We start from the raw sequence: 12077 nt of genomic DNA, 5'->3' as shown, positions 1-12077 counted from the left end.
GAGATACATAAAACCCTAACTTTCAAACCTGGCTGAAGGAAATATATAAATGGCCACAGAATAGCTTGAGCTTTCTTTTAACCTTCTAAAGTTGATTCAGTCAACATTTTTTTTTTCTCATGTCTGCCTTATAAAAGAGAAATGGAACATTACAGTGATTACAGTGCTTCCGTAGTAGGTTGTTCTGTTGAGATTTCAGTGTGAAATCATGTTGGGGGAAAAAAACACAGTAGCGAACTTGTCTTTTTAATAGTCTCATTTGAAATAAAAGTTAAAAAAAAAAACAATTTTCCTCTGTGTGAGAATGCAAACATAGTTCAGCTTTTTTCTATCCTGAGTCAGGAATGCTGAAACCACTTTTTAACAAGTACTACCAACCCCTGTCATAAATACTAGCAGGTATAGGTATAAAGCTTTAAGCTCACTTCTGAATGCATGAACCTGATAGATAACTGAAGCTATTGTCAACTGAAGAATTGTTTAGGAATTAAAAAAAAAAAAAGTGTACCCACTTTCATGACTTGAAACTTATTTAACTCAATAACAGCCTCTTCTCAATGTGTTAGAGGATGCTGAATGCCCTACACTTGAGTCTCTGAAGTCCAGTTATATTCTTTATCTATTCCCGGGAAAAAAGATAAAAATAAAAATAAAAAATATATATATACTTCTCACAATTAAGGGTATTTACAAGGGAAAACTACACAAGGCAACTGAACTGCTTCCACCCATAGTTAAAGATTTTCTTTCTAAAACCTGATTATCTGGTAAAAATCTTACTCTGTGTACTTAGCTTCCTTTTCTTTCTCCTGAGCACATGAGATATTCCTTAACATAACAGTGCTTTGAAGGCCTCGTTATAGTCAGAGACGTACAAAATTCTGATGGAGAAACACGGAAGTTGAAGAGCTGGTACTACTTACAGCTGCTCACAGATTTAGGGAGCAGTGTACTTCACATGTAACCTGCCTAGGAAGGCTCTTCTCATAAACTCCCTCCTTCACTGTTCCCAGCCAGATGCTCAGCACTGACTAACTCAGTCAGTGGGGCCAGCAACTGCCCTTACACACTGCCACGTTCCAGGAAGCTCAGTGACTGCTGCAGCACCAATCTCCTGCACGCTGCGGTACAGAGAGAGAACGGTACAACAACCAGACAGGGCAACTGTTGTACCCACAAACGAGCGCACTCAGCTTCTCAAAGTGAGACAGCAGAGCTACATTTCATCTTTCGAGCAATGAGGCCTGCGTTACAATTCCCGTCTCTGTGACAGCCGCATTTTATTGTCAGTACAGTCCGTCCTTCCGCTCGCTTTTTTTACAAAGAGCACGCGTCTCCACAGACACTCAGGCACAAAGCACCAAAGCGCAGCCGTCCCGTCCCGTGGGCTCCGAAGGCACAGCGCGGGGCGGGGCGGGCCGGTCCCCAGGTGCGAGCGGCGGCTCCCCACGGCCGCCTCCTGCCGGGCGCCTCCCGCCGCTCTCCGCGGCCCTGCGGGGCACAGAGACGCCGGGTCAGGGGCTCCCCGCCGCACGGGCCTGCCTCAGCACCCCCGGCCCGTCCCGGCCCGCGGCCCCCCGACCTCAGGGCAGCAGGTAGATGAGCACGAACAGCGCCAGGTCGAAGAGGACGAAGAGCCACAGGTCCAGCCAGTACGACTGCCCCGACAGCGCCGGCGCCGCCACCGCCGCCGCGTCCCGCTCCGCCGCCGCCTGCTCCCGGCGCCGCGACGCCGCCGCCGCCGCCGCCGCCATCTCCTCACGCAGCTCCGCCACGGCACGGGACGGGGGGGGCGCTCACTGCGCAGGCGCCTGCAGCCCTTCCGCGCGCGGAGCCAATGGGAGGCGAGCGCACGTAGCCGCGCGGCCACACCCGAGGGAGGGGCGGCCGCTTCACGTGACGGGCGGCTGGCGGCCGTTGGCGGCCGTTGGGAGGGAGCTGCCGCTGTGGCAGCCTCCCTCAGCCCTGTGCCGCAGTGTCAGGGCTGCTTCTGTCAGTCTGCGCAGGGATCTGTGTGGGAATAAACGTTCCCCGCTTGCCGTGTCAGCTCCTTGGAGGGCGGGGGGCTTGGTGGAGCAAACAGAAAGGCTCCCCTGGGAAGTCTCGGTGGGAAGATACCCAGGGAAAACGTGCTTGTCCTCGCAAGCTGGTGGCAGCTCGGACACCTTCAGCCAGCGTGGAGGAATTCATGCACACCGTGGACTTTAAAACACGCAACTGCATAAAAAATTCAAAGAAACGAAGCTGCACAGCCTGTACCGCCCTCTGACAGACCTGCCAGTTCACTCGGAAGGAGTGAGGTTTTCATTCTGTCTAGAAGAGTGACTAGAAATTGGTGATTATACTAAACAAAATCACCTTCATTAGAGCTATTAACCACTTTTAGCCTTGCATCAAGAGAAAAAGCAGTGCTACGTGCAGATTACAGTTGATCCTACCTCAGCTATTAGAGACTGAATCTTTACTATTTTTTTCCTTATTTTTCAAGTACAGCTGCTGCTTGCAGCTGCCTGAAGTATTTGGGGTTGTTGAATACTTTTTAACTTATATCTTCAGGTTGTTTCTCACTCCCTTCCTATTAATTTACCTTTCAGTTAATGGCCTTGTATGTAATCCAGAATTTGCTAAAATATTTTTTTAAATATTAAAAACCAAATAAAAAGCCTGCAAAACAACAACAAACAAAAAACCCTACCTAGTAATTATCCCTTCTTTTTGTTTAGTTTTTCGTACATTTGCTCTCCAATCTTACATCTCTTACAATCCATACCGGAAACGAGAAAATCCGAATTGTTTTGACGAAGGATGGGGCTCCCTAATCTGAAATCGAATCCAGTTGGCGTCATGAGAGCCTTTTGCCAGTAGAGGGAGCTCTGAGACCCTGAAGACTACAAAAGCATAGGCTGGAGAGGCTTTAGCTGTAGAAGTAACTGAAGAAAGAACATTCTCTTTACAAACCAGCAAAAAGACAGTCAAGAGAGCCAAGAAAATAGTGGAAAAAAAAATGCGAGGAATTAGAAAACAAACACACAAATTAAAAGTGTAAATGTGGCTGTTAAGAAACAATATTTGAAACCAGGAGCTCCAGCAGCATATGAATAAGCAGACAGCAGAAGGTTATTCAGCTGCTTCCCATCCTCAGGGAATTGTGTGCTGATGTGCTGTAAGAGATTACAGCTGCACTCATGCTGTGGGTTAGAGCTCGGGGCTGTCCTCAGGTCCCCATGGAGGTACAACCTTTTAGCAATGCCCTTACATGGCTCAGCTTTTTTCTCACTGTGACATTAGAAGGAGGAAGGTGCAAAGAGCTCAGAAACAAGCAGAGTCCTGGGGCATGTTTGCTGCAGGACAGAAGTGCCCACAGTGCCCAGGTGTGTTCTGCTGCTGTGTCAGCGACCGTGCAGGGCTGGAAGAGGATGCCCTTTAGACACGGGGACAAGGACTGAATCGCCACAGGGAGGCTTAGTTATGGGGACACAGCAGATCTAGACTTAAGCTGACCCTCATGAGGCATTTTTATTGCCACCCCTAGGAAATAATGCGACTCAAGGGAGTTGAGTCTGGGGTGAAATCAGCAGTTACAGACTGAGCGACGTGAGCAGAACGTGGTACATGTATTTGTCACCCATCAGAAGCACCAGTACTTGAAGCCAGCTTTGTTCTTTATCGTGGTAAGATACCTTGAATATTTTTATTCATGTCCTGAAAAGAAGTCTCTGACATTCTTCCTGAAACAGAATAATTTTGAGCCCTAATGTATTGGAACAATTCCAAATCTGTATGTTTTAAAAGCATGTCCACACTTTAAAAAACAAATATAGTGAAACTGCTTTATGTGAGATATCTGTATGTCATCAGCAAATGCTTGATATTACTCCTCTTGATATCAGCAAGGCATCAGAGATATCATTTGAACCACTGAAGTGAGAAGTATTATCTGACCATATTTTTATTTACTGTGCATTTATATTTACATATAAGAGTTTTAGAGGCTTGGGGGTTCCCAGGTTTCTTGTAAGTTTTACCATCCTTATTACACAATACTCAGCACACAGAGAAACCTTTAATCAACATAAATATAATGGTAAGGAAACTAAGTCACCATTTAAGAACCAGTGCAAAAATATTTAAGTTCTGATTATAGAACATGATTTTGCCAGCCTTTCACAGTCAGGTAGGACTTCATACAAATAACACTTTAGCATTTGTTTCAAATTGTAATTGAATTTTGTTTATTCAAGGCAAAACACTAAATGTAAACAAACATGTTTTCAGTAGCAGTAAGTGATCACAACTTTTTAGGTGCTGTGAGGGGATAAAAGGAAAAACAACACGGTATATGTAGAAAAATGGCCTTTTATCACTGGATTTCAGTTCTAGTGCTGTTCTGGGTGAAGAATTTAGCACTTTTTGAAGAATCTCTTGGCTTCAACTCCTTCATACACGTAGGTCTGTTCAGAAATTAAGAAGAAAAATCAGTGACTGCTTTCATAAAATCTAATTTCACAGATTCTATTGAGAAACAGCAGAGGCAGTTTAATTAATTGTGGGGCCTACAGGACCTCATAAGGGCTCTGAGGAAAGGAATGTAAGGAAAGCAGCCTATTGACAATAGCCATAAATTCTCCATGCAAACATTTGAACAATTTTTGGAGGCTTAAAAACAAACAAACAAAAACCACCAAGGTGTTGAAGAGCTGTATTCCAATAACATTTCTAAACAAGTGCCTTTTTTTTTTTTTTTTTTTTTTTTTTTAAAGAAATGTGAGAGGTTAGACTGTATGATTTTCATCTCAGATCTCACACCTGGTTATTTATTTTTAAGAAGTTTGTGTCCAGCTAGTGGAAAAGGATCCTGAAACATTGTGATTCACTTCAGTCTCCGGCCTTACTGCAGAGCAGTGAGGCATTTCCCATTTGTCTCGAGCTTTCCCTTCTGTCATCCACCCACCCCACCCCAACCCCAAGCTTTGTTTGAAAAGGACACTTATCAGACACTGAGCGCATTATCCTGTATGAGCTCCTGCAGTAAGGCTTTTAGAAGTCAGAAAAGGGCCCTCGCACTGAAGTATGTATATGTATACTTATATATATACCGTATATATATGTATACATATATACTATGTATGCTATATATGTAGTATGTATGTACCTTCCATATATAGCTTGTATTCAGAGATGTCAGAATGTGTTGAAAAGATACAGTTTACATGGGTAGGAAAAAAATCACATCTTAAAGTTTTATTTTATAGTTTTAAATTTTAATTTATTACTAGACTTGAGGATTCTAACTGAAGACAAATGAAGTTACTTGGCTTGAAGAAAGTACTTTCTACTTTCGAAACAGCTCTGAAAATGTGCTTATTCTCAGGTTGTTATGTATTTAAGTTGCATATGAGTGACTGCTCAACTCACCTGAACGAGTTCATCGCCGACGATTTCTCTGTATGCTTTGAGTGGCTTTCCATTATCTTTTCTTGTAAATGTTCCTACAAGTTTATCTCCTTCCAGGTTCCAAGAACCCTATGATGGGAAATATATATATATATATATATATATATATATATATATATATATATATTTTACAATAAACACAGCATTATGTGTTTATTTTGATTTGATTTAAATATATCTGATATCTGATTAGATTTAAAGACTACAGGAGTGCTTTAAGGTGAGCAGAGATTAAAACAGTATAATCAAGTTTTTATGACATAGTTGGACAGGATATAAAAATGAAATATTAATAAAACTAATAGTTTATTTAATTCCCTATTTGTCAAGCTGATTTTTTTAGTGCTCAATTGATTTTACCTTTTCTCTGTATAGTTAATTTCTTACAATACCCTCACTACACTCTAGGTGGTGTACTTGAGTATTATCAAATGGGAAATTGCACGTGCCTGGGTTTTTGCATGTGAAGATTGCTGGATACCCTACTTTTGGGGCACTGTACAGAACGCTGAGCTTCCTGTTACAGTGTTAAGCCATTAATAGTTAAAACTAATTTGTGATCTTGTATATATGATGCAAGCATTCCTGGCCAGTCAGACTTTAAAAGTCAAATTTAAATTAGAACCTAGGAAAGCAGATCATTGATCCTGAAATTGTACTTCAGAAAGTTGTTACTATATAATAAATATATAATCATATAAAAAGTATCTTACAGTAAGTTCAGTCCCATCAGCCAGACTGTATTCAAAGCTGACTCCCAGAGTGAATTCAATATCGATGGTACGGAAGTTGCTTGATTCTTTGACAATAAATTTGTTTCCATCTTGTTGAATAGTGATCTTCAGATTATCATGGGCTCCTAACTTCCTTTTCATGACGTTAACACCTGAAAAAATCAATTAACATAAATCAGGAAAAAAAAAAAAAAAAAAAAGAGAACATCATATTTGCATCTTTGTAGTGACATTTATGTGGTCAACTGAGTTTAGCCCAGCAATCTGACCCAGATTTTTATTCTTCTCCACCTTTTACTGAGGCAGGGTTCAGTAGTACAGATATAATACAAACCACTAGCCAAATGAAATAGTTGTTTATATCCATATTACAGGCATTTTGTACAAGCTTAAAGTAAGCATCCACATGTTAAAATGACTTGAATCGTGTGTGTTCTGTAAAATTGAAGACCAATGGTTTCCTTCCTCCCTAGTTCTTAAACCAGTTATATGTTATCAAAATAATATCTCTGGTATAGAATGCTGTTTAAATTTACCATTCAAATTCTCTGAACATTTTCCACTAATGTAATCTTAGAAGTCTTAGAGATTCTTCTGCTGAAATAACTCTACTGGAATTAGCTGGATTGTTTAAGATAATGTAATTAAAATCAGAATCTTTTTCTACCTCTTTGTAGAATCTTTTGGAAGTAAATGCAGGACAGTGTACTAGGACAGAGTAGCAAACAGCATAAGACAAGTTAGCCAGAAGGTAGTGCACAGACAGCTTGAATTTGGAGTCAGCCATAGCAATATCAAGCTTTTAGAAGGCATTGGAAAAGTAAGGCTTACCCATGGTCTCCATGAATTTTTCATAGTTTTCATTTCTGTCTACTTTCCAAGCACCATTAAACGCCATCTTTCTGTCTGTAGGAGGACTTCCGTGAAGTAGCCGAGCTTTGCAAAAAGAATTTATAAACTGGCTTATCATGAAAGCTATTTACACGATGATGTGGCTGGCTAAAGCTCAACTGTTGTGCTGATCTTGTCAGGGAGAGGTTTACTGTAGTTTAATCAAATTTTCAAATCGTGACTAGACAGCTTGCTGAATCTCTCCCTTATTGCCCAAAATGATAATATCTTTATTACTCTTCTTTATAAACAATCATTAATCCATTCATTTTTTTTCATCCTATTTGACTTCTAGTAAAAATTGTCTATCTAGTGAAAGTAATGATTAGGCTAAGAAAGTTTACTGACATTTTCTCTCCCTGGTGTATAGAAGGTCATGCTTGAGAGCGAGTCTCTATACAACTAGAGAAACTCTATTTACCCAACAAACCAAACAGAAATCTCTACCTTGTCTATTGGCAGAAATCTCTTCTACTGTACATAATAAACATCGAGTGGAGAATTTACTGAGTGTCTGCATGTAGTTTCAGAAAACAATTCACTTTCTTCTTGTCTAGCGCTGAGCTATGAAAATTGTGATGGTATTCTGTATTCATGTGCTCATTCAGTTTAAATTCTGAGCAGTTTCTAAAGATTGTGTACATTATAACACACTCAGTGAATGCTATCTGTTTTACCCATTCCTACAACAAAAAAAGATGCCACAAAGTGAATATACCTGATGTGGTTGATTTCCATAGGTCCCAGGTTTTGTCTGTTCAGGGATAATGCTGAATTTAAGCCTACCCTTACCTAGCTTCTTCTTTCCCACACAATAGCTCTCCTTAAAACTGAGCAAGTTTGCCTGTACCAAATTTGTCTGTAGCAAATTTAGGGTTATAAATATGCTGTTCTTATGGATGGCATTAGCTTTATTGTCTATTAGCTTCAAAATGTAAGTCCTGAATGCTGAACTGAATTTTGCTTAGCACACAGGTGATGGGGTTGTGCTCTGCTTAATGAATTTTAACAGCCTCATGTTATCATAATCTTGTCCACCTGTGGATTCCAGACTGCAGCAAGAGGTTTTACTGAGGTGCAACCCAGTGATACTTGCTAGTTACCAGAATACTGTGTTTTTTCCCTCCAGCCAGCTTCACTTTGAAAGCAATGCTAATGTTATGTGCCGAATGCATGGTTCCTGGGAGGGCGCTGTACCCCCAGGGGTTCTGCAGCTGGGAGAGAGCAGAAACCCCCAGACATATCCCTTTTCTTCATGAGAAGGTTTACCCACAGGTGGCAAGGATTGGGGTGGTGGACGTGTACTCTGCAGACTGCAGCTTATTCTCTCATCTTCCTCTGTTCCAGCTACTGTCGTTCCCGCCCCTTGTAGCTACAGTCTTTCATCTTAGAAATGCCTTTTTATTCTCTCTAAGACTAAGAAGAAGCAGTCTTCCATTCTTCCTGTACCAGCTACTTGTTATCTTCCTTTCCTTCTTATAATCCTGTCATTTGACTTAGGGAAATATACACCTGCTAGTCTGGAGATTGGAACTGGATAAAAATCAACCAGTGCTGAGGCTGGAGATGTGTAGTTGTATTAGCACCCTGCTAAACCCAACTCGATGGCTCAAAGAATATCACAGCCCATGTCCAGTGCTGTGTTACTCATGGACACCCATCTTAACCTTCAGCCAGCTCCAAAAATGGCCAAGATGAGTGTCTATTTTTAAATTGGATTATTTCTTCTTTTTTATTGCATTAGAGTATCCCTTGACCTTTGTAGTTATCATTGCCAATCTATATTATTTATGTAGTACATAGACATAAACGAAAATATGATGCCAGGTTATAGTTCACCAGATTTACAGTCTCCTTTTTTATAGTCTTTGCAGAAATATTCTTTCTGTCAGTGGTGTAGTCACTTGTCTTGAATCCAGTAAATAACTGAGGCTGTGCAGCAGTTCAGCGTAGAAGAATATGTATATATAATTTTTGTGCATATGTATAGCATGGAGCATTTTTTATATGAAAAGATTGACATACTTGTTTGGATTTTTTTTATTTTTTATTGGTAGATACTTTCAAAGTAGTATATTTGGTGCTTAGCGACATGGTTTAATGATGAGATTGATAGTAGGGTGATGGTTGGACCAGGTAATCTTGGAGGTTTTTTCCAACCTTAATGATTCTATGATTCTGTGATTTGAATAATGGCAACAAGGCTCTAATTCACATTGTTTCAGGCCCATATGAAATCGAACAAATAGGAAACTACTTTTTATTTTGAGCAACTTCAAGAGAACTTTTCTAATTTTTAGGTGGTCCTACATTCTCTCCAAGAATCTGTTGATTACTTTCATTTAAGAAATGTTTAAATATCTGGAGTAGTCTTCTATGTATTTAAACAAAATTAACGTTGCTGCTTGCTCTCCTCGTTTAAACCATCTTCTTAAACTCTGAAAACAAAACTCAGAGTAGTGATGTTCCACAAATTACGTATGCATTTCTGCATCCAACTTAGTCCAGCAGTTCTCTTGAACCTTGAAAAAGAGAGCGAGTCTTCTGGAGTGAGTCCTAAACTAGCAGGAACTTCTCTCAGATGTGCTTTTCCTGTCAGCGATCTCATGGTTTGCCTCTCCCCACTTGTGATTCTGTGGCCTCCCTCAGAAGTCAGGCTAAGCGGCCAGCTCCAAACCTTTTCACCATAGGAGCAGCAATTGGTTGGTCCTGAATTTTCTGTTAACAGCCTGTTGCTTCATTTCTTCCCCATTTTCCCTTCCTTAGCATTTCTTTTCACTGAGCATGAATCCTTAGCATCCTCTCCAGATCAGCCCCACAGCTGTGTTAGTTAAGCAAGAATCTCACAGGTGGTTGATATTTATGAGTTTTATGGAGTCTCTGCATTGGTGTGGCACTGATGGCACAAGGAGCTGTTCTTCCCCTGAGGTCTGGTGGAATGTTAGTGTCAGAACAAGCAGCTGCATTTTTATGAGATTTAACTCACACTTTATGAGTTACTTAGAACTATTAACATACTACAATCTGACTTCAGATTTTTTGCATGTAAAAGAATGATGCTATGTATACTTCAGGGTTGAGTTCTTGCAAAAGCTTTCTTTTTCCTTCTAGAATTATAACTAAGATTGTAGATTGTTTTTGTATTTTTTTTTTTTAGTGTTGGAATACCTCACTATTTTTTTTTTTCCCCTTCGTCTAGCTTTTCTTTGTGTAGATTTCAAAGCTACAGTTTTTGTTTAGATGCTGCATTGAAAAATCTGTTTAGTATTGCTGGTTGCATGGAAATCTTGAAAGCTAAAGGTGTGGATTCTTGTATTTGTGGCTTTCATCAGTTTGCCAGCTGTGGGATACTAGAAGAAGGCAAACTTAACTTTGAAGTTTGATCTTTAAATGAGGTGGATGGAAATCAATGGTTAACTTATACTGCTTTGCCAATCTCATCATGCCAGCCCATGATAAACACATCAAGCTGTATTATGAAGATAATTCAGAATGAGATTCCAAAGATCAGGGTGGCAAAAATGCTTTTGCAGTGGGTTGCATTCCTCTATCCCATTTATTGTTTTGTGGCTTGTCTTCAAGTTGTTCAGCCTAAAATTAGCAAGGACAGTAAACTCTGCTGTACCACAGAGTGGTACTGGCTTGGGGCCAGTGTAAAAGTAATATACTTATATAAATATTATTACATATAATGTTGTTATCTTTCTTTATATATATATATATATATATGAGTCTCTTCATACCTGTTAAAACATGATGCAGGTTAACTGATGTCTGTCAGGTAACTGGGAACTGATTTGACAGTTTCTGCATGTTTTCTGATACAGGAATCTTCTAAATATCCAGGAATGAATAGCAAGGATAGCTGGGCATTGATGTCATTTAAGTACATCTAGATCCCTTGTCATGAAGTTTGACTGAGAGTTTAAACCACAATGGTTATATTTATATGGCTATAGTAAACATAATTCTATGTCAATAAAGCCAACCTTAGGATAACTTATGGGTGGCCTAGCAATAAGGAGTTCAATGTAGCTTGACTAATGCCATCTCTTCCATAAACAATTTCCAAGTATGTATTGTAACTGGATGTTCTGCTGCAGCAGGATTAGATCATACTCGAACTAGCTTTTGTCCTATTCCAGCTGCCCATTTGCTGAGTTTGTTTTTGGTTTGGTTTGGTTTTGTTGTTGTTGTAGGCTTTTGGTTTGTTTGTTTTGTAGAATCACAGAATAGTTTGGGTTGGAAGGGACCTTAAAGATCATCTAGTCCAACCCCCCTGCCATGGGCAGGGATGCCACCCACTAGACAAGGTTGGCCAAGGCTCCATCCAGCCTTGCTTTGAACACCTCCAGGAATGGGGCATCCATAGCTTCTCTGGGCAACCTGTGCCACTGCCTCACTACCCTCATAGCAAATTATTTCTTCTTTATATCTAATCTAAACCTACCCTCCTGTAGTTTAAAGCCATTCCCCATTGTCCTATCCCTACACTCCCCGACAAAGAGTCCCTCCCCATTTTTCTTGTAGGCCCCCTTTAGGTACTGGAAGGCCACTGTAAGGTTTCCCCAGAGCCTTCTCTTCTTCAGGCTGAACAACTCCAGCTCTTTCAGCCTGTCTTCACAGGAGAGGTGTTCCAGCCCTTTGATCATCCTGAGGCCACGAGAGCAAAGCAGAGGCAAAGAATCACCTCCCTTGCCCTGCTATCCAAACTGCTTTTGGTGCAGCCCAGGATACAGTTGGTTTTCAGGTTTGCAAGTGCACCTTGCCAGTTCATGTTGAGCTTCTCATCCACCAGCACCCCCAGGTCCTTCTCCTCAGGGCTGCTCTAAATCGGTTCTTGGCCCAGCCTGTATTTGTGCTTGGGATTGCCCCAGCCCAGCTGCTGGGCCTTGCCCTTGGCATTGAACCTCATGAGGTTTGCACGGGCCCACCTGCCAGGCCTGCCCAGGTCCCTCTGGATGGCAACCCTGCCCTCCTGCATGTCAGCCACAGCAC

General features: G+C 40.9%; 1 protein-coding gene across 1 annotated transcript; it reads right to left on the bottom strand.

Annotated features, from left to right (window-relative positions):
- Positions 1 to 4344: 4344 nt before the first annotated feature.
- On the bottom strand, positions 4345 to 7086 carry FABP2 (fatty acid binding protein 2; the record flags this gene model as incomplete). Its single annotated transcript, XM_082759391.1, has 4 exons — positions 4345 to 4451; positions 5416 to 5523; positions 6168 to 6340; positions 7020 to 7086. The coding sequence occupies 4 exons, from the start codon at positions 7084 to 7086 to the stop codon at positions 4401 to 4403; spliced, it is 399 nt and encodes a 132-aa protein (XP_082615517.1). The 3' UTR covers positions 4345 to 4400.
- Positions 7087 to 12077: the final 4991 nt, after the last annotated feature.

The sequence above is a fragment of the Aythya marila genome, assembly GCF_965140915.1.
Source record: "Aythya marila genome assembly, chromosome: 4".
NCBI classification, from domain to species: Eukaryota; Metazoa; Chordata; class Aves; order Anseriformes; family Anatidae; genus Aythya; species Aythya marila.
This window is presented reverse-complemented; position numbering and strand designations above follow the sequence as displayed.